Source organism: Tyto alba, unplaced genomic scaffold (genome assembly GCF_018691265.1).
Source record: "Tyto alba isolate M040663 unplaced genomic scaffold, T.alba_DEE_v4.0 Super-Scaffold_42, whole genome shotgun sequence".
Lineage (NCBI taxonomy): Eukaryota > Metazoa > Chordata > Aves > Strigiformes > Tytonidae > Tyto > Tyto alba.
Genome location: NW_024881318.1, coordinates 7,366,600 through 7,389,082, shown reverse-complemented (window position 1 = coordinate 7,389,082; position 22,483 = coordinate 7,366,600). Strand labels below are relative to the sequence as shown.

At 46.9% G+C, this 22,483-nt stretch overlaps 1 protein-coding gene across 6 annotated transcripts in view; it reads left to right on the top strand.

Moving 5' to 3' along the window:
- RNF165 (ring finger protein 165) overlaps nucleotides 1-22,336 on the top strand; it is a 52,319-nt gene extending 29,983 nt beyond the window's left edge. For 4 of the 6 annotated variants that reach the window (XM_042804729.1, XM_033011186.2, XM_042804732.1 and 1 more), the window contains exons 2-8: nucleotides 7,260-7,548; nucleotides 9,622-9,747; nucleotides 13,282-13,411; nucleotides 14,416-14,520; nucleotides 15,056-15,151; nucleotides 16,344-16,450; nucleotides 17,621-22,336. In XM_042804729.1, the coding sequence (XP_042660663.1) occupies nucleotides 7,260-7,548; nucleotides 9,622-9,747; nucleotides 13,282-13,411; nucleotides 14,416-14,520; nucleotides 15,056-15,151; nucleotides 16,344-16,450; nucleotides 17,621-17,738 (971 nt within the window). In that variant the 3' untranslated portion in view covers nucleotides 17,739-22,336. The other 2 variants (XM_033011185.2, XM_042804731.1) reach the window with 2 other exon arrangements.
- Nucleotides 22,337-22,483: the final 147 nt, after the last annotated feature.

Here is a 22,483-nt window from a genome sequence, read left to right as displayed (position 1 = left end):
CACTCGGCCACAGGCTGGTGCTGGGGTCTGCTACCCATTGCATGGCACTGGGTGCATGGGACAGCAGTCTGCACCCTGGTCTGGATGTGAGCTGGCTGCCTGTTATTTTTGGCACGGTTCTTGCCATTTGCTAAATGAAATGAGAAAGCTGTTGGCGAAGGTGCTGCAAGTGAGACAGATTCCTTCTCGTCTGATAAATTTTTCTCAAATTCTTTCCTCCTCCTCTTCCATCCTCCCCACCCCAATCTCCTCGCCCTGCAGTTTGCTATCCTATAATGAGAGTGAGAGGGTGTGATATCTCCCTCTGTGCAAGACTGCTATTTTTTTATGCAGCTGAACATACCGTGGATTTGGTCTGGGAGTTTATTTTTTTCAGTTTTTTTCTTTTCCAGGTGCAATGTCACCCCTCATTTCCTATTAGTAAGTCAATTTAACTCGTTTAATCAGGGTATATTAAAAAATAATTTGCAAAGGGTTAACACATGACTGATGGCACCAGGCAATTACTAGCTTATTTGTAAACCTGTGCAGTCCTTCTCAGTGTGCCACATGAAACTGGAACTGATCCCACAATTTTAGCCTTTACTCGCTCTCTACTTTCAGGACCGATGCTAACTTCCCACCGTGCTGCTGTCTCCGAGGGGAATTTTAATGCATGTCCAGGGAAACAAGCTGCAGGTGCCTGGGCTATTAAAAGCCTGGCAGGCACTCTGCAGAGCCCGGTGCGCTGGGAGGCACGGCGGATGGGTCCTGTTTTTGGGGTTTATCTGCCTCCCCAGGGCAGGAGGAGGGGTTGTGGGGGCTCTAATCAGGGCGAAACGGCCGAGATGGTGCAGCTCCAGCCCCCCGGCTTGGCCGATTGCAGCGGGCAGATATCTGCGGCTGCAAAATCTGTCAGTGAGTGAAGCCAGGGCTCTCCAGGAGCTGCCATCTCCTTTTCCACCGCTGTGGGATCAAGATGTATAAACAGCCCCAGCCTCCCCACTACCCCCCCGGCCCCGGCATGCTCGCACGCAGACCATGAATGCCTTGACAAGCCGGCCAGGTTGCCTTACCCAGGGGAAAAATTCACATGCATTGCAGGCAGCTTAACAGCATAAGACAGATTTTGTTTTCCTCTCGAAGGCGGCTGGGCTCCCTGGGCTGCAGCTGTCTGATCAAGATACCTATCCCCAGCGCCAGCTCCGGGCCTGATCCTGCGTCCCTTCCCAGTAGCCTGACTGCATCAAAAATATTGTTGCCACGAGGAAAGGAGGTAGAAATAAATTGTTCTGCTTTCTGGGTTTTTCTTTTCACAAAGCCCGTAGAATCCCCTGTCTCTCTGCAGGGGTTACCCAGGAGCTTTGCATCTCCGACATGGGTCAGTGTTTAATGAGCACACAGATCCCTTGAGCCCTTCTGGGTGAAATATTGGTGGACGGATATATTTGCATGTACATACTCATCGTCAAATCTTGACTGCTGCTAAAGGAGAATACCCAGTGACAGAACTACCCGGTATCAGATCAGTACTTTTCTGTGACTTGATGTCACATACCAACCTGCAAAAAAATATATAAATTTATCATTTTCAGGGTTCACCTGGGGGTCTGAAGGGAGTGGAAGCATTTCTTTTAATGAAAAAAGTCCAGGCTGCTTCAGATACTGTATAGAAACAATAAATATAACTGTAGAACTGAGGGGAAAAAAAAAAGAAAAAAAGAAAAAAAGAAAAAAAGAAAAAGCTGTAGAAGTGAGAAAGCTGCAGCGAGGAGGACGTGATGAGTTTCCCTGCGGGTTTCCACCGTGTTCAAAGCCTGTGTGAGTGAAGGGTGGAAACGGCGCGGTGGCAAGCAGCCGAACAGGTTCAGCTATCCATGCGCTTGCATCATCTGTTGGCTTTCTAAAAACGAATTTATAGCTCGCTGGCTTGAGACTGCAGCCTGTAACACCATCTTCCAGTTCAGTGTTTTAGGTGCTTCGTAAATAGCTATTTAGCAATCTTCCCTTCGGGTTTTTGAGCAGCAGATCGTCTTCACAGTGAAGGTAAGGAGATGAGGCCATGGCGTTGCCGAGCTGCATAGCTGTGGAGAATACAGCAAACCCAGCTCCATGGCGGGTCCTTGGCATCACGGGGTGAAACAGTGGTGGTGAGCCAGACCGGTTGGGGCAGCTATTGTTCTGCACTCACATTCTGGCAGTGGCAGGAATTAATGAAGCGCGGATTCCCCCCCACCCCCTGATCCCTGGCGTGGACCTTGGCTCTGGGACCTGGCTGAAGAAGCCAAGGGGGAGCCGACGCAGCGGCTATCAGAGCAGGAAGGTGTTGCTGGTGCTCACCCAAAGGCACAAGGCAGATGGGGCATCCTTGGCCACATGGTCCTACACTGTCATGCCATGATGCAGCCTCTTCTGGGCCAGGATTGACCTCAGGCTTGTCAGAGGGCTACGTAGCTCCTCTTTTCCACCACACAGCTAGCCTGGCTTGCCCAAGACTTGATTCACTTCTCCACTGGATCCCGTCTTTGCCTCCACGTGTTAGAGTGAACTTTTAGACTCACAAGGCACTTTTTAGACATGGATTATCTAGGCTCAGACATTAGCTGCTTTTGTGACTTAGCTGAGGCCAGGTGGGTGTAAGGCAACAAGAGTTGTCTAAGCTGGAACCTTGAATGGGTGGGTGGGCAGGCTGAGAAGGACAGAAGACCTTGTAAATGTGTATGGTCAACAGAAGAGCATGAGGAACTAATATGGAGAGGAAAGGCAAAGAAGGGGAGGGGGTAAATACCCATCTTCTCTAATGAGAAATAATTCGGTTTAGATGCATTGGAACAGAGGTCTCTGATCTCAATGACGTTTGGCCTCAACCAGTTAATGGGAGACTGCACAAAACCAGAGTGTGTTGTTTGCTTTGCTTACACAGATGTGACGTATTGCTCATTTCAGAGCTGCTGATCTGATGCTGCTCTGAGCTGTCATCATCTGCCACAGCAACAGCATTTAAATGGAAGGAAGAACCAACAGGATGAGGAAAAAATAATTTCTGGCTAATGGGGAGCCTGCCAGTGAGTCCAGAGAAATCAGCCCTCCACAGCTCCAGATAGGAGCAGCTGGAGATACTCATGCCACCAGGAGGAGCACATCAATGAAGCTCATGCAGCGGGGTGGACCCTCTCCTCCTGACCAGCAGACTGGACATGGGGACATGTGTCTCCAGGTTGGCCTGAGGTCAGAAGCCTCTCAGGGCTGGTGAGGACTCCATTGACTCTGCAGCAGGGATGCTGGTCTTCCCCCTCCCTCTTCAGCTAGATAAGACAAGGGTATGCAACAAAGGCCACTGAAGCTGATGAACATGTTAGGTGCCTTTGGGGTAGGCCATAAAAACCCATACAAGATCTGGATGACCCCTCTTCCTGCAAAATCAAAGTATCCCAATGGAGAAGGAGAATCCTTTTGTAGAATGAGGACCAAAACTTGAGCTCATTGTGCTGGGAGAAGGTCTGTGCCTTAATGATCCCAGAGCAACATTGTCTTCCTGCAGTCACCACCGGGGCTGGTGGTGGGCAACATAGTTCATGGAGGATGAAATTAGCAGCTCTGGACCTTGATAGGCACAGTTTCCAACTTCACCATCTTTGCTGAAGAAATGTCTTTAAAGCTTTGCTAAGTAAAGTATCAGCCCTGCCCTTGTTCTGGGGAGGGAAAACAAAGATGGAGTGTGGTGTCTGGACTAATTTTCAATCATGGATTGCTCTCTTCTTTGTCAGACATTACTGTCCAGGCAAAAAGCAGATGAAATCCATGAATCAAATTTTCCTGAAGCATTTTATGGGCAATACTTCTCGGTTCCAATGCAAATGTAATCTAGAACAAAACTGCGGCTTGAGAAAGAGAAGGAAGATGAACAATGAGAGTAATCATTAATAGACACTGCTAGCATGACATCTTCTGTTGCATTGAATAGGAGTAAGTGCTGTGAGCCAGATTTTGGAGTTGGTCATGGTGTAAACCCAGAGTAAGTCTGCTCAGCTGGTGTCAGCAGGGTGACACTGGATTTACCTTGTGTATGCAAGACCAACATGTGGACTTGAAAAGCAGTCTCCACAAAGGTCCTTTGCAGCTAGATACGATGAGCAGAAGAGGGTAAACTTAAAAACAGATAACTCAGAAATATAATATTCTGGTTTGCACTGTTATTTTTTTGCCAGGGCTTTCTGGAGTCCACCACTATCACACTTGGCAAGGACTGGCTTTGTTGTGCAAGATGATTCAGTTATGCCAGCTGTATGATTTGATGACTGCTAATAAGCATAGATTTGCTGAAGTATTCCCTGAAGTCTTTGCTTTGAAAATCCTCATCAGAAATTGGATTAGTTGTAGGGAATGAACAATTACAACACAAGACAGTGTATTATGTTAAGACAAATTGATGGGCTTTATTTAATCATATGGTCCTGGTCACATCTTGATACTATTTTTCCTATGGAGGGAAATGCATCACTGCATCAGTAGATACCAGAAGAAATACTAAAAGATTCTTGATTTAATTGACTAGTGTCTAAAAAGAAGGCAAATTAACTCTCTGTATCAAAAAAAAAAAAAAAAAAAAAGAGGGTTAGGCTTTTATTTTAGGTTATCTTGGTTCTGTATGTCTTTCTGCCCAGATATCAGAGATAAAGATTGCGCTTTCTGGACCACAGGGAGGTGTACGACCAAGTTCCTCAGAAGGACTGTCTTGGTATGGGAGTAAAAATTCAAGTCAAAAGCTCTGACAAGATGATCTGCTCGCCATGTGCTCTCTAGATCATCATGGCTCTAGCATCAAAGGTCCTGCAGATGCAGCTAAATCAGGCTAAGGCCTCCCAAGATACACCAAAAGGCTGGAAATCCTTGGCTAAGGTTGCACCAGGCATCAAAAGATGAGAGAGATGCAGAAGATTAGAGACTGGTTTTTTCTTCTTTACTTATGTGCTGCAAAATGTGTCTCAGGAAATGTGAGGGAATATCACTAAGCTTCACTATATTTGCTTGTCCTAAGTGATTTTGTCTGAAATCCAGCTAAACTGCTGCCTGGTGGCACAGGCTGTTGTGTCTGGGTGTGCAGAGGGATTAGCACTTTAACCTGCTCTAGCACCTTGACTTTGGGCCCCATGAGAACCTGGGAGTGTAAAAAGGGTCACCTGTGACTTGCTGTTGCAGTTTCCCATTGGGAGGACCATGACCCGCAGCCATTAGAGGTTGAGCAATTCTCCATGGGTTGTTTCTCAAGCACCCAGCAAGCACAGCAGTTAGGAGGCATCTCCATGTGATTACGGTGTTGCTCACCTTCAGCAATGGGTCAGGGCCGCACAGATTCCCCATTTCATTACTCAGTCTTTACCTGTCGGTGGGGTAGGTTGAATCTGGGCAAATCCAACAGCAGCAAATATAACCTGCAGTAGGGTGGGAACAGGGTATGGGGATGCCTCTTGGGTTTGGGTTTGCTGCTCCGTTATCGAGGAATGGTGGGTCTGATCCCACCTCCCCCGGTTTTAATTAATAGCGTAGCCAAATCATGCTATTATCTGACAGCATGAGAAGTTATCACTTTAAGAAGTTCTGCTGCTGGTGGTACACGTATTTGTTACCTGCTGCCTCTCTCAGAGGGGCACTACGGAGGACTAGTTTGTATTTAAGAGATGCTGTGTGCAATGACTCATGCACAGTTTTGCAAACCATTCATTTCTATTAGGTCCTCTCCCGTTGTTTCTCTTGCTGTCATCTGGCTTGCTTTGTGCATCTTCTGTTTCCATATGGGTGTGAACAGAAAGCACGTGGGGCTCCCTGAGCTGCTGTGGTGGACTGACCCTACCTGTCAGCAGAAGGGAGAAGTGAGCAGAAGGGATCTGGGCAAAGAAGGAATGATGTGTGTGCCTGTGCCTTGGGATGACACTCAGTGTCTCTTGGTGCTGTTCCTGGATATTTTGTGCCATTCCCAAAGGTTAAAAAAAAAAAGAAAGAGGTGTTTTTTAGGAAGATTATGTGTTCAAAATACCATGTAAAAGGGTAGGTGACCTATCCTGGGGATGATCCTCTAATAGCCTCACTTGAGTCTCATCCTTCACCTCTTGCATTGACTCTTTCCCTAGTTTAAGAGCCAAAATTTTACTGTGATGCCTGTAAATGCTCCAGGAATGTAGGAATTAATGTGTTGGATTGGGCCAAGGGCCTATCCAAGCAAGAATCTTGAGTGAGGTACAAGCCAGTGCCAGATGTTTTGCAAAAAGCCTCCATTAAAGATATCTTTCACACCTCATTTCTTCCTCATTCCCATCAGTTTCATGGCTGCTCATAGCAGTCCGTGTTGTGTTTCCTGCAGCCGCTCTCTCCCTGCATGCAGCTCATGAGGACAGGATTGTGAAGTTTCTCAGAGAAGACGCACGGTCTTAATCCCATCTCTCAGAGGTGGAAGGTGTCTCATAAACATCCTGCAGTCAGCAAGACAGTTTCTTAGAGCAGAGATTATTTCCTTGCCTATGAGACATTTTTAAACAGGCAAAGTAGTACTTTGAATTGAATGGAAAGTCATCAAGCTTTGTGAACTTCAGTGAGCTCATAACCCATGAAAACATATTTTAGAAAACAGATTATTTTTTTTCCTTTTCTAAAGTGTTGAGGCTTTTTCATAGAATCATAGAACAAGTTGGGTTGGAAGGGACCTTTAAAGGCCATCTAGTCCAACCCCCCTGCCATGGGCAGGGACACCTTCCACTAGATCAGGTTGCTCAGAGCCCCATCCAACCTGGCCTTGAATTTTTCCAGGATTGAGGCATCTACTACCTCTCTGGGCAACCTGGGCCAGTGTTTCACCACCCTCATCGTACAAAATCCCTTCCTTATATCTAGTCTGAATCTATCCTCTTTTAGTTTAAAACCATTACCCCTTTTCCTATTGCCACAGGCCCTACTCAAAGTTTTGTTATTTTTCTCTTTAAGACAGGCAAACCAAAACAAGCTGAAGCAGTTTTCATGAGTATACACTTCAATTTGGAGCCAAAAAGTAATTCTGAACACAAACCTATGTTTTGATTCCAATGGTTTTTGGAGAAGAAAAACTATTAGTCAAAATCAACGTTTTCCCATGTAATGGAAGATGACTGACCTGTTCTCTCTTTTTTTAACCCTCTTGGCAGAGGAGAGAAACAGCTGTTTGTCCAATTCTTGCCCTGGGTGGGCAACCGCTGGTCTGGGCTGCCCTGTCCGCCGGGGGCCCCCATGACAGCCGCGCTCTTCTCTTCCAGGTGCTCCTTTTCAAAGGTCCCAGCATCCCCATGCTACCTCCTGCCGACACTTCCACCTGGGTCCCCAGCCTCAGCTCTCCGCCGACTTCGCCCTGCCTCACGCGGTGCAGCCCCAGCCGGGGCTGACTCCCCACATGGCCCCCGCGCACCAGCCGCTGGCACCGGTGCCAGCCCTGCCCTTCCAGGACGTGGCCGGACCCTCCTTCCTACCTCAGGCGCTACACCAGCAATACCTCCTCCAGCAGCAGCTCCTCGAGGCACAGCACCGCCGGCTCATGCCTCATCCCAGGTAAGGGGCTCTCTCAACTCTTCCCGAAGGATCCTGAGGGAAGCCGCGTCGGCTTCGCTTCAGCAAAGGGGCTTCTGCGAAACCCTGGCAGGGCGTGCTGGCAACATCAGGATTTCTTCACGAGTTCGTCTGTCTACCCCCAAAACGCAGCAGGGTGCAACCAGAAGGGAAGGCGCAAGGCAGGCTGTAGCTGCAGGTGTACCTTTCCCACGGGGATCCATACTGTGCTCATCTAGTATGTCCCAAGGTCAGCTATTATTGCCACTCATGGGAGAAGCACGGTGGTAACACCTTGGTGTTCCAGTCAACTTGTCCTGCGTGGCAGAGCGAGTGATAGACTGCATGCACGAGCTACCTCCTCGTAGCTGCTGTTTCAAAACTGTGTAAGAGATTGTACCCACCTTTCTTGTCAGGTTTTGCACATGAAGAGTTTGCTTCTCTGGGTCTAGGTAGGCTTCCCAGCTCTATGAGGAAATGATGTTGTTGACCTGAAGCACGTTCAGTTACAGAAAGGAGTCTAAACTCTTAATGGGCTGACAGCTTCAGAGAGAATCACTGTAACTCAGCAGAGGTGTAAATGGATGCCTGGCCTTGCCCTTATTGTGCTTCTAAAGGGAGGGGTTTAGATAGCACACAGGAGAGGAGTGCTTTTTGGGGGGAACACATGGAAGCTATTTGTGGGTTGTACCCATGGATCAAAAATCAGAGGATGAGTCTTCATGATAATGCTTCATTTGGAAAGAATGCTACAGGCAGAAAACAGTTTCTTTCCATACCCTTTCTGTCTGAAAATTGCATGTTCTTCTCATCCTTGGTTTTTTTTTTTTTTTTTTTTTTTTTTGCATAAACTGGATTTTAGGTCAATTTAATGATTAGTTAATAACTGGATAGCAAATAGGTGTAAAGCTGAGGCATTGATGATACAAGTGTTTATCTCTTAGTCATAAGCTGAATTCAAATAAAAGCAAGGAACACAATTTCACGCAGAAGCTGCTTTGGTAAATGCTGTCAGAGTTACATTTGCAAGTGGGTTGTGGTGCGGAAAATGGCAGGAACTTCTTGCCCAGTCCCACTGCCTGTTTCCGAAAGCACAGCTTTCAGAGGGTGTTGGAAACCTTACAGGTGTGGGGCATGAGGTCCCAGTAATGGGAAACTGGGTCACACATTCAAAAGGCTGTGTTTGCATGAAAAATTCTTTATCTAATAATTCCCTGCCCCATTTCCTCTAGTGTTTTCTCATTAGATTTGCTTTGTGATGGCTCCACTGGTAAGTTGGGGCTTGACAGGGGGCAAGGGTATGAGTCGGTCTGTAATGCAAATCTTGCTTATGCATCCACTTCATCTCTCTCCAAATGTGGACACTGGTCAAGTAGCACATGATCTTCCCCTGAGTAGTTCAAATAAGTAATAATAATGAGAAGAGACTCAAATATCTTGTTATATTTTCTATCACTTTCCTTTCCCTGCCTGCAAAGTCAGCAGAGGTGGGGGGAGAAGGAGCTGGATGCCAGCCTGGCCTGTCCATCACCCAGAGAAATGTTGGCAAAGGCCAGAGAGAGTAAATTCTGCTTTCAGTTACTCCTGAGTAATTCTGTTATGAATGAGGTTCCCCAGGAGTTTATGAACTGCACGGGGCGATGAGACATCCTGCAGCTTCTTTATGATGATGGATAACGGCTGAAGCAGGGACACGTTTTATCTAGTGTGTTGTTTATGGGGCTGACAGTGGAGGAAAAGAAAATAGTGCGAGTGGCACAAAGCTGCTAAGGAAGAAGTTATTTGGTTCCCTCTTTTTTCTCTCCATGTTGCCCTGTAAACTGAGCATATGTGGATGCCACAGGGAGTGAGAGTGCAGGTCTGTGTTATGTCTGTGGTGACCATGAGTAAATAGCATAGCTCTGGATTCCTCTTCCCATCATCCCTGACACCTGCCTGGACTCTTCTCTTGGACACACAGTCACAAGCCCAACCATCTGGGTTTTCCCCTGGTTTACTGACACAGGCTCGGAGCAGGAGCTGCATGTACCAGTGCTCTTCATGTGGCTGACTTTCTTTCTGGTCTCCTCCCCACAGGCGGGCTCAAGAGCGCATGTCTGTTCAGCCTCACCGTCTACACCCCAGCTTCGACTTCAGCCACCAACTGCAAACTCCACAACCCATGGGGCCCCAGCCCAGGTACCTAGCCGAAGGCACGGACTGGTAAGTCTTCCACATATAGCTAGTGTGTTGAATGAGGTGTTCAAAAAGTCCTGGGATGGCTGCAAGGTCTGGTGAATGTCATCATGGGTCGATGCTTTCATGACAGCTAATGGTTCTGCTCGACAGATACAAATTGGAGAGTGTGCAGTGGGAAAACTCATCTCTGGGAGGGCCATGAGTGAGTGCTAAAGCCTTTATGCATGTATCTGATAACACTGAGGCATCATGCATGTATCTGAAAACACTGAGGCATTGATATTGCCCTTAGCTCTTCAGCCATGGATGTAGAGTGCAGCCAAACATTAATCTTCCCCAGGGACTTTTCCTGCTGCAGGGCACAGACAGGGTCTTTTTCCTGTAGACCACCATCTCTGACTGAACTAGATCTTCTGCTGTCCACCAGGCACTCAAAAACCCAGTGACCACAACGTCCTCTGTGCTCTAAATTAGGGAGAACCATGCTGCCCTGCCCTGCAGGGTGGTGTGAATGAATTAATTGTTGTTAATCGTTCTCCCACTCTAGTGTTCAATACCCTGGAAAAACTGAGCAGGGAATAGATCGTTTCGTTTTTAGAGCAGGTTTTGAGCTCTTGCACAGTTAATAAAGTATGGGGCCCTACTTAGAAGAATAAGAAAATAAAAACATTGTTCTGAGTAGCTGCTTGTTAGCTAAGCAAAGTCCATTCTGTGCACTGAATGGAAAAAATAGCATGTGAACATGTAATTATACGCAATCGCAATGTGTATGCACACAGGGACCGAAATAAAACTGCATAGGAAATCTTAATTATGCCATTTCCTAGCATCTGAGCACTTTGCTCTGCAAATAGAGAGTCCTTTTAGCACAGGGGGTTTTTTCCCCCTCCCGGGTAATAATACACAACCTAAAATATGGCCAGATCCTTCTTCTGTTTTCTTCTCAGGTGTTCCCATTACTGATACCACTGTGAGCTGAATTTGGCCAGGATGACATTGTTCAGATCAGTTTGCAAAGCGGTTCACGTACCATCTGGATAGAGCCATTCTTTCTGCCTCTCTTTCAGCACAGAGTGTTTAATTATAATCATTAGAAGGATCTGATAAAAAATCTCTTTATGTTCTTCTCCTCCTCCCTCCTTTTTCCTCCTGTGTTGTTCCATAGCCTTATAGAACTTAAAGAGTGGGGATGACAGAATTCATATACTGTGTATATATATTTGGATGACTCACTTCCCTTTGGGGCACATGTACAGTTTTGCCCAGTGACAGACATAAAAACTTTCCTCTAACTTGTTACCACCACACGAGCAGCAGCTCAGATGCAGTAGGTATGCACTGTCACGGGAAATGGGGATGGAAGGAAGATCTAAAGGTACTCAACCATCCCAGACAGCCCAGCCTCGATTAAAAATCTTCTGATGAAGAATAAATAAAGTCTCATTTGGTTCCTTAAATCATCTTTTGCATATGCATTTAGTGACGACCACCCAATCTGTTATCTGGAGCCTTATCCTTCACTTTTTGGTTGTTGGCAGCCCATGTACCATAAGCATCACAGCCCTTGAACCTCACAGCTGAGCATCCAGATGATGTATAGTCATCCATATAATACAGGCTAGAAGGTGGTGGTTGGTTTTGGTTTTCTTCAGATAATGTGCTTTGCTTATTCACCCTCAAACCCTGGGAAAACACCATTCCATGAACTACTCTGCTTTGGACTTTCTGTAGACCCACAGCATCATTTCAGGGGCCTTGACATCCAATTTTAAGGCTCTACATGCACCAGTGCACAAACAGTTCAGCAGTGCTGTTATTGCAATTACTTGTGCAAGTTAATAATGGCCATCCATCTTTGAGAAACCTCTTCAGTCCTTGATCTCAAAGCACTTTGTGGATTATCACATCCATTTTGTAGAGAGAGACTATGGGAAGGCAGAGAGGAAGTGGTCAAGGCCAGTGACAGGGCTGGGAGCAGACATAAAGCCTCCTGATTTCCAGTTGGGTCTTCCGTCCACCTGGGAACAGTCTTAAGCAACTGGATAAATCTCCAAAATTGTGACACAGGAGCTGGAAAGTACCCAGTCCTGCAGATTCTTACGCTGGATGTGTTCCTGACAGTCTCCTGCTGTGTTTTATCCTCTGCCAGGTTTTGTTTGTCTAGCACGTGGCTAGCACAGGGCCAGAAAAGATAGTCCCTCTCCTTACTTCAACTTGGTACAGGGTGTCTTATTAGGGTCAGCTAGAGCACTGGAGCTGCTTCCTGGTGCATGGGCTGTTCTGGGTAAAGGATTTCTGTATTTATTGTCCCCTTATGTCTATTATCTACTGTTGGGTGAAAGTCGTTTCTCAGCTGCTGGAGGACACATCTGAGTTGCTCCTAACAAGCCGTGGTGCTCACTGCCACTGCCCTCCACGCAAGGGAAGAGAAGTTCAAAACAAGAAGCCACCTCTGTGCTCTAATTAGCTTTGCGCTGGCAAATGTGAAGACCATGGTTATTAGAGCACTGGCTTTTGTAATTATGATAAAGTGAATGACATTCAAAGCACTTGTTTGCCAAGAGACTCTCTGGCTGTAGAGACAAGGGATCAGCTAATTGGATCACAGATAGAGATGCTGCTCTAGGTCTCCTCCCACCCCCCACCCCCCATGGCGTGGGGATGGGGTTGCAGTTTGTCTCTGTGTGCTGGATTGGGCAGAGCTGTAGGGTTTACCAGGATCTTGGTTATGTCAAATCCTGGGATTGAGCTGGGTTATTTTCCTGGAGGAAAAAAGTGCCCAAATTCACCAAGCTGAGCCTCAGCTCTTCTTGCCCAGGCCAGGTGGTGTGAGGGCAAGTGGGGCCATTGGGGGATGTCCTGCTTCATTGGCTTTGGCCAGCTGGTTGTCTGACATGCTTTCTTACAGCAGTCTCATCCAGAATTTCTTAAAACCTTTATGCTTTCTGCACAAGCAGCAGTTCTGGAGTTCCCTGAGGCTGGGTTCAGGTGAGGTGCAGTGCCTCTTATCTCCCCGAGTCCTATCATGACCTGGGCTGAGACATTTCAAAGGAGAGCACAGGCACATCAAAAAGTCCCCGGACAATGTGTATCTGGCTCCTAACAACTACCCAGGATGGTTCATCACTATGTCACCAGAGTAATTGGCTGTATTCCTGCAAAATATTCAAGATAAAATGTAATTGTTTGCAGTGATGGCAGTACAGGGAGGACCTGGTCTGCCCGGGTTGAGTTACCAAGCTTGGGTACTGATCAGAGCCATGAAAATGCTCTGAAATTAGCAGGCTGTGTCTGTGCAGGTCATGACCCCAGATAACACAAATGCTAACTGGTATAAAACAACCCCCCTCACTCCTTCATGCTGGCCTGTTGGGCAATTAGTCAAATTAGAGGAAATTCCCTTCCAAGCAGTATCATCACCCAGGCTGAGGAACCCACAGCAGCCCAGAGCCACCAGCGGAGGTTGTCCTCTGCCATGAGCATGATCTGATTTGCTGTAGGCCACACAATAAAACCATACATACAGTCAAAGCCCTATCCTCATCCTCCTGCCCACAGGGACCTCAGTGTCGATGCGGGACTGACTCACACCCAGTTCCAGGTCCGGCCAGTCCCTCAGCCCTATCAGCATTACTTAGCTACACCTCGGATGCACCATTTCCCCAGAAGCACATCCTCAACACAGATGGTAAGTGAAACGCTTTTTACCGAGAAATGTTTTATGCATTGTCTGCCAGAAGGCAGTCAAAATAAAGGCTGCTATCTTTCTATCACCTGTCTTCTGTGAATCCCACTTATCTCCGGCTGTGGGAGGGAGTGTCTGAAAGTATAATGTTGCATCATTGCACTCTGGATTAGAGAAAGGAAAGAAAAGCTCAGCTGCTCTGGAAAGATTCAGTCCATCACGCGCAACACTGTGCTCACAAGATGGTTCGCAAAACCTGGGCAGAATGTGATAGACTCAGCAGTTATTACTAATAATATTATTATACTCGAAAAAAAATGCAGGATCCCAGGACTTTTTGTATACAGACAATTGGAAGTAGATGACTCCCTTCTCTGGGCTCAGCCCTGTGGGCCATCCCTCATCACATCATTGCTATCTACGTCAGCCTTGATGCCATCTGTAAAGGTTTTGCATGACCTCTTGAACAGGTGGAGATGGGGTTTGACAAAAACCTGGGCTGACTGGGGTCATTTGCTGGCCCTTCTCCTAGCAGGGTGCTGTATTTGAACTGAGCCATGCCAAACGCTGCTAGTCATTAAAGCATCCGCAAAAAATCACACAAGGGTATTTTTGTCTCATACCCATAGTCAGACCCTGACAACTGTGTGCTACAGCAAGGTTTAAAAAATCGAAGCTTGGATGAAGAGAAATTCACCCATTTAAAACTAAATAAAATAAAATGTCTTTTTAAGCTAACCCATGTTGAGATTCTAGAACTGCAATGTTATAGATAAAACAGGAATTATTATAACAGATAGTTTATTTCAGAAGAAATGTGTGTTCTTAGCTATCATTCATCTATTTAATAAAACCTAATATTTTGGTTATTAAAGGGTTTCACTGGGGAAGGTGTCAGTCCGCTCTTTCATTTTGAATTTTTAAAATACTATATTTAAATCAAGGTACATAAGGCATTTCTATGTGCAAGTACAGGTGGTTTTATTTTTCTTCCTAACTTCTCGCAGGTTGTTCATGAAATCAGAAATTACCCTTATCCTCAGCTTCAGCTACTCGCTCTTCAGGGACTGAACCCAAGCAGGCACACATCCGCTGTGCGGGAGAGCTATGAAGTACGTAGCCCAGGGACTGGAATTATTATCAAATTTTGAAGTGCTGGGAATCTATGCAAGCTCTGGCATAAACTTGTAAGACTGATTTGCGGCATGGAAATTGCGTTGAGTTTTGCAGTAATTTTAGTAGTAACTGGCAGGCAAAGGGTTTGAGTGAGTTTTGTAAAAGATGGTTTACTCCAGGGTGTCTGGGTCTGTCTCAGGCTGACTCTGGCTCGCTTCATGTCTGTGAACAAAGTGCTTCAGTTCTGTGGGGTTTTGTTTCCCAGCCTGCCAAACAGAGCTCAGATTCCACCCTAATTTCTGAAATATTGAATATCCAACTCTCTGCCCTCTGCCTTGAACTCTCAGTTACTGGTCCAAGGGCCAGGGCTCAAATCCATCACTAAAGAATGACTGATTTGGGTTTGATGGACATTTCTGCCAAGGAAAGGGCAAGAGGGAGCCTTGGTCCCCAGCAGGTAGGCTGGGGTGGTGGGACCTCATGCCCCAGGAGGAATGCTGATGGTGCTTTGCTACTGTTCCTGTGCCGCAGGAGCTACTGCAGCTGGAGGACAGGCTGGGCAGCGTGAGCCGGGGCGCCGTCCAGAATACCATTGAGAGGTTCACCTTCCCCCACAAGTACAAGAAGGTGAGTGCCCCAGAATTGCTGCCCAACTGCCGGCCCCTCTCAGTCGGCCAAGGGTTGTGGGCTTGGAGCAGACAGAAGGAAGAACTTCGGTGGGTAGCAATCCTTAGCGTTGGCAAACCGGCACTGTTAATCGAAATATTCCCTGAAATGGGAGAGGAGTGTAAAATCCAGAATTGGTGCTTTAATATCTTGTGGGGCTACCGGGCTGAAACGGCTTAGCTCAGCTGGATGTTTCTCACTTCTAGGCTAGGAAGCTGCAGCCCAAATTTTCAAAAGGGTCTCAACCTTCTCCCACCCCGTGGGTACAATTTCCCCCCTGTCCGCAACTGGTAAGAAAGTGCACACACCAAGGGGGTTTCATGCATGCAAATTTGCCCCGTTCTGCATGCAAGCAGCGCTGCCCGCACGCCCTGCCATGAGGGTCCTGACTCCATGGCGTGGGGGAGCTTCTCCTCCCCTTGCTTTGCAAGAGGTGTCTCCTCTGTTGGAGCTGCTCTCCTGCTCGTAAGGAAATTGGTGCCATGGTTTTGAGTCGTGGTAAGTAGAAAATGAGAAAAGTGCTTGTCTGCGTAGCAATTTCACACGTTGGTCATTCCTGGCTGGGCACTAACAAGTAGGGACATTGCACTGTCCAAGTTGGAAGTGAGTCAACTCCTGCTGTGCTTCCTCTGACCAGATCTCCAGTGGATCCAGAAAAATTACATCAATAGGAATGGATATGTGGGGGGAAGAGAAAAGGGCAGATCTAACATGCTGAGCACTGCCCCGTGGTGCAGAGTGGGGCTAGGCCAGTGGCCAAGCTGGAATGGGGCACAGTGGTTGTCCTTTCTGGCAGTGGTGGCCCCACTTCTCCAGGAGAAGCCTCCAGCAAAGGAGATGATGGGTCCATCCCCAGTTCAAGGAGGAGAGAAGAGGTAGCAGAGGGCTGTGTTAGTGCAACAGAAGACAGGCTGCTCCTTGGGGCACTACCACCAGCCCCACTGCTACTGGCCCCAGGAGGAGACGTGATGACCAACAGCATGTTGGTGGCATCCTCCCCTCACTGGCTGTTTTGGCTGGGCTGACTTCCCCAAGCTGGAGGATCTGGCTGATAGATGAAGCTCTTATTATTTGTCCTCCTGCAACTACTCAGGCTTGGGAGAGCATTAGAAAGTGAAGTCCTAACCAAATCATGTCTGTAACCTTGCTGCAGAGAAGACCGCAGGAGGGCAAAGGTGAGCAAGAGGATGGAGAGGAGTCAGACACTGATGAGAAATGCACAATTTGTCTGTCCATGCTTGAAGATGGAGAAGACGTCAGGTACGATCCTTCCATCTGCTCTTCTGCCTCTTGATGCCATCTGTGTTGTGTTTATTAATGTTGCCATGTGCTGGTGAGATTGTCCCTGTTCCTGTCCTGACAAAGTCACCTGGGCTGTTGTAGTGTCTGGGAACACAAATGTCATTTAAATGGATGTTGGTATGGGCTGTTGATAGAAAAAGCTCTGCAGCAGCAGGAAGGCCAAGGTTTTATAGTATCTCTTGGGTTTGGATCACCTGCTTCAAGGCTGTGCCAACGGACCAGGTGGCAAGTGTCAGAGAAGGATGGCTCCCAGGTCTCAGACAGCCATCTGGAGCTTGGGACATCCACATCTGAGCTTGACAGATGACCAAAGGACAACAAAAGAGAGTGTGGGTGTGAAGTCCAGGGGAGTTTGGCTTGTGGCCAGGACAGAGCTGCTTTATTATAGAGTAAGTGAGATTACTCTGCCCGCACGGTCCCAGGGAGCTGTCCTGAGCCAACAACAAAGCCCCAATTATCCCTCACAGATGCCCCCAGGCTCTTGGCTGAGTCAAATCTCTGTGGCAGAGGATGAGAACAGCCAATTGCAAGGGCCTGAGCTACCACGGTTGAAGAAGCTGCAGGTGGGTAGTGCAGCTGCACTACCTGGTCCTGCTCCTCACCCTCTGATTGCCTTAAACCATCAAGAAAAACTCTGTCCCTCTTGCTGTAGGTCCTTGTGGCTCAGGGTCCCTCTGGCTCATGAGGGTGAATGAAGAGATAGCAAGGGTGATGTAGATGAAAAGAAACCACATTCCCTGGGGAACACCAGACACCCACGCAGGAGTGGTGGGGACACACCTGACTGCTAATGAACTGCAGTGATGAAGAACCAAGAGGCTTTAAAGTATAACTCTAGTAGTCCTGAAAGGTTAAAAAGCAGCGGACAGTGTAATTAATAACTGGAACAGCTTAATTCATGAGGGTGTGGGGTTTTCTCAAGGGCTTTTAGCCAAAAAGGGCACCATCTCTGACCTACTGCCCTGTGTGAGCTGGTATGGCTGGGGAAGGCTGTAGGACCTAGGCAGCAGTGGTGTCTCTACAGCGGTGCTTCTCCATGTTTAAAGCAGCCCCGGCTGCTGCCCTCTGGCTCTTTGTGGTCCCCTGGACCTCCTCCATCCTAACGGGGTGGTAATTCTCTCTCTGCAGGCGGTTGCCCTGTATGCATCTCTTCCACCAAGTGTGTGTGGACCAGTGGCTGGCCACCAGCAAGAAGTGCCCGATCTGCAGGGTGGACATTGAAACACAGCTCGGCTCGGACAGCTGAAAGGACTGGCTGGACACACCATTTTCCTTACCAGGTCGTATGGCCATAAACCCTTGCAGCAAAATTTTTGCCTTCTGAGCCATTTGATTGAGAGGAAAAGTCTGCAGGCACGTTAGTGAGGAGGAGGAGGAGGTGGCGGTACAATATCTAGAGTTAGGAGATATTGCACATACGCAGGATACGGGCCCGGTGAAAGGGAGCTGGCATTCCCGGAGCTCAGAGACCCCGTGCTGCAGAAGATTTAGTGTTGAACATGAAGGAACTAGTTGTGGTAGTCTGGCCTGTCAATCCTGCATTTCATGAGGATTGTATATATACCTCTCGAATACGTAGAAACATGTTAGGGGTCCTTTAGCTATTTCTATGGATGGCAGCTGGAGCATGTTAGCTTAAGAAATGTTGTGTTTGATGCCCTACTCATCTTGTGGTGGACATGTTGCTGTTACCTAATTTGCACCAAATATTTTTTCATAGATTCCTTATTTTGGTGCCTGATTAATACATTACAGAAGGGGAATAAAGATGCCAAACTTTCCCACCCTTGGGGGGGAAGAGGCAAAAAAGCAAAATCCTGTTTACAGTCAGAAAGGTTGGGCTCTTTGCCTCAGCCGCATGTTCTTCCTCTCCTTGCGTTTGCAGTGTGTTTCAAATTTAGAGAAGCTTAAAAAAAAAAAAAATTGGAAATGAAATGAATGAAGCAATAAGAAGAAGCTTCATTCCTGCTTATCTGCTGGTGCTGGACACTTTCTGTAGGGGCACAATAATGGGGTAGATGCTCTTCCTTTTTTTTCTGTACCCTAATGAAGTAGCTTGGCATATCAAAATCCAAGGAAGGGCTGTCTTCTTGTTTGCTGTTGTCCATGATGCTTTCTCCTGTGAGCGGTGACGCTGGCTGGCTTCAGCACTGATCCAAAACGATGGTTCCTGGAGTCAGTGTCTGTAGCTGTGCTCTGGGGTATAATAATGCCAGAGAGGAGCTAACAGATGTATGCCACCAACTCCCCTCCCATGCAAAAGCATCTCTGATAACAGGATGGGAGAAAACTCCCGATGCTCACAAGGCCCTGCTGAGGCCATGAGCATTTCAGTGTGGGAGGGGAAGGCAGGTTGGAAGCAGGATTTGGTTCTTTTCGGAGGGGCTGGGTTGTGACCCTGCCTCGAAACACATGCACCTGCACCCACATGTGTTTGTATACATGTTTCAGGCTGTATCTGTACGGCTGCTTTGAGCCTGGAGGAGTGAGATGTGGTGATCCCTGAAATAAAGACCTCAGCATGCCAGCTGCAGGGACCAAACTGAAAACCCTCCGGAGAACCAATATTCACAACTAGCCCCCTTTTTTTCTTTTTAATTTAAAATGCTTGCTTTTTTTTTTGTTTTGTTTTGTTTTTTTGGATAGTAGGAGAGCAAAAGAGGGACACATGGGAGCAAGGGGAATTAGTCAGGAACACTATATATTGAAAACGCTGATGCGATGGGGATGGTTTCTGGCACCCCTGAGCTTCCATTTCACTGGAGTCAAGTGATGCTCTCCAAGTAGAAACAATCATAAATTACTATCTGAGAGATGGTAGGATTCCCGTGAGCCATAATTTGAAAACAACCTCAGAGGCACCCCAGAGGTTTATTTTTTCCCCCAACAGAAGGGAGGGAAAGAGGGAAGCCCCACAGAGTATGAGAATGCAGGAGCCCATGCAGGTAAGGGGGAGTGGAGGGAGACACATGATGGCACATAAGGAAAACAGCAGGAAGAAATTCTTTACAATGAGGGTGGTAAGAGACTGGAACAGGTTGCCCAGAGCGGTGGTGGATGTCCCATCCCTCGGAGCATTCCAGGCCAGGTTGGTCAGGGCTCTGAGCAATGTGATTGAGTTGAAGATGTCCCTGCTCCAGGCAGGGGTGTTTGGGCTAGATGGCCTTTAAAGGTCCCTTCCAACCCAGACCAGTCTGTGATTCTGTGATTCTACTATGTATTTGCCACTCAGCACAAGCAATGTCTTCTTGGGGGTTGTGGTGGTCCCAGCCCCAATGTCCATGGGTCAAGGAGTGGTCCATCAATACCTGTGGGGCTTGCTCCAGCAGCAGCAGATTGAAGCAGCATTAAAAATAATACCAATATTACTAATAATATGGACAAGCAAAGCAAGGCTTTGCTGGTAAAACACACTGTAAGCCGGTCTGGTCTGTCCAGGCGTGAGCTGGGGGTGAAGCAGGGGGAGGAAGGGAGCGATTGGGACGCTGGCCAGGTAGGCAGGGAATGAGGAGCGCTTCCGAACCGCGTGTATTCTTAAAGCCTATGCGAAAGTATTACTATTTGCCTAATGAACAAGCACAGTTTTTAAAAAAAACAAAACAAAATAAAAAAAAAAACACACACAAAAAAACAAAAAAAAAAAAAACAAAAAAAAAAAAAAAAAAAACAACAAAAAAAAAACCTTTGGTGAAGAAAAGCACCAAACTCCCGTGGTCTCGTGTGAGTGACTGATTCCAAGGTGCGTGCGAATTTACAGCGTCTGGAGTTGCATCAGTGTGTCAGGTTCCTTTACGTTTAAATAATTTGTACGAGTAGGTTGCGATAATAGGATGAGTTTAAAAACAAAATGAAACAAACCACAAAAAATCTCTAGGAACAAAACATTGATAGTTTACAGGGTTTTGTGAGTTTAAATGCCTTATATTTAACAATCATAATTTATGACTAACTTGTAGATATTGTGGGTTCTTATTTAATTATTTTTATAGTTGTTTTTTTGCATTTTTAATTATAATTTATTTATTTAGAAATTAATACTAATTTTTTTTATTACTCCTATTACCTCATTTTTGCATTGTTTCTGGGAATGGAATGCTTTGCATGCGTCGGTACTTTAAAAAAAATTAAACATGGGATGTGGGGGGTAATGCTTATCTTGTCAAAAAAAAAAAAAAAGAGAAAAAAATCAGGGTGTGTGATTACAAACTGTATTACTGTGGTGCTGTTACCTTGGATACATTCCATAAAAATGCAAACCTTTGATTCTGTATGCTGTGACATAGTGGAAAACTGCAATATAGTGACTGTGTTTAGCACATATATATGAATATTATTTGCACTCATAATCAAACTCTGGTGATCCTTTCATTTGTGTCCTTGCACATTGAAGGTGATTAACAGCGCTCTGCAAAACCAAAATGTTTCGGTCAGTTTTTGCTACTGCCCTGTCCCTGAGGCTGCTGGGGATGCTCCTGCTCTTGCTGCATGTGTTACCCTGCAATAATACCCAGCGAGCCCCGGCTACAAGGCTGTGCTCGGGGCAATGCATGCATTTAGTGCAAGACTCTGCAAATTGCTTCAAAAGCCGAGGAAGAAAGCCCAGGCATGGTGGTTCTGTCCAATTTTTGGTGCCTATTGGCGCTCAGGCTGGCTCTTTCCAACCTCTGTGCATTCACCCCTGTGGGCACTGCAGGGAGGATGAAGGAGGCAACTTGAGTTTGGAAGCAACAAAACTGAGGGATTCACTGCAATTTTTCAGGGTTGACTCCTGGCCTAACTGAGAGGGGCTGGGACGGACGCGGGCGCAATTCGGCGTCCCTTTGTAACGTCTGGCCACCAGCGTTTGCCACGACCCAGCTGTGAAACGTCCAAGGAGCAGAAGCCCTCAAGGCTGATCTTCTTGATCAGCTGGTTTCATCCCCACCCCCCCACCACCCCCGTTAAGGGGGAAACCTCAACCTGGAGATTTGGGATCCACTGTAGAGCTGGGGCCCGCACTGGAGCCCTCCTGTCCCCAGGGAGGGGGTCAGCCCCAAGCTGATGTCTTGCTCCAGCAGCGGTGGCCAAGGACCCCCCACCCCTGCCACTCTCACAGCGCACTGCCCTTTCCCGAAAGGATCCTGAGCATCAAGTGCTCGAGCTTTGTAAGAACATCGGAGCACTTTTGATAGCATTTTAAGCTTTAAGCCATAACCGCCCTTGGTCACTGCAGATGCTCGGCCACGTGTGGACAGAAGTGGGGTTCGATGCATGTGCTCAACCAGTGGCCGTACACGCTCCCCCCCCCCCCCCCAGAAAGGCTTTGGATGCAATTCTCTTTCAGGTTAGAAAGGCACAAAATGACTGTACCTTAATTTTTTTCTTCTCTGTCCCTTCAGGGTGCTGCTCTGCTTTGTTGACTTTGCCTTACCCTGGGTGTTAAACCTGTCTGTGTTGATTTCCTTGCTGCTCTGTAACACTCCTCCCCTGTAGCCTGGAACTGCGGTTCTGAGCCATGAGGGGATGGGTGTCGGTTGTTTCCTCCCCCTCAAAGACACTGTAAAAGGGATAAGTAAAACAAGGAACAAGCGAACAAAAATCCTGTCCTTTAATGACCGGGGCTGGTGAAAGGATCACCCACATTTTTGTACTCCTACTGCTGTTCTGTTGTGCTGTGCAACATTTTGTTACATAGACTATTTTATAGAAGAAAGTTAGAAGAATATTTATTATTAATATTAAAGCAATAGTGCATTGAAGAAATAAAAAAACATTAGAAATTGTGTAAATGCTTAGATTCACTTTTGGTGGATTTTTTGTACTTTATTTATAACTAATAAAACAAACTGCATTGCTAACTATAAACCTGTGTCACACAGAAGTCACCTGGCAGAGTGATTGCTTGCTCTTCATTTACCACTCGTTTCTTATTTCTTTGGGCTGGAGTCAACCCTTATTTGACAGCTTACACCTTTGGACTTTGATGTGCAAAAGAGACGCTGCTGGAGTATA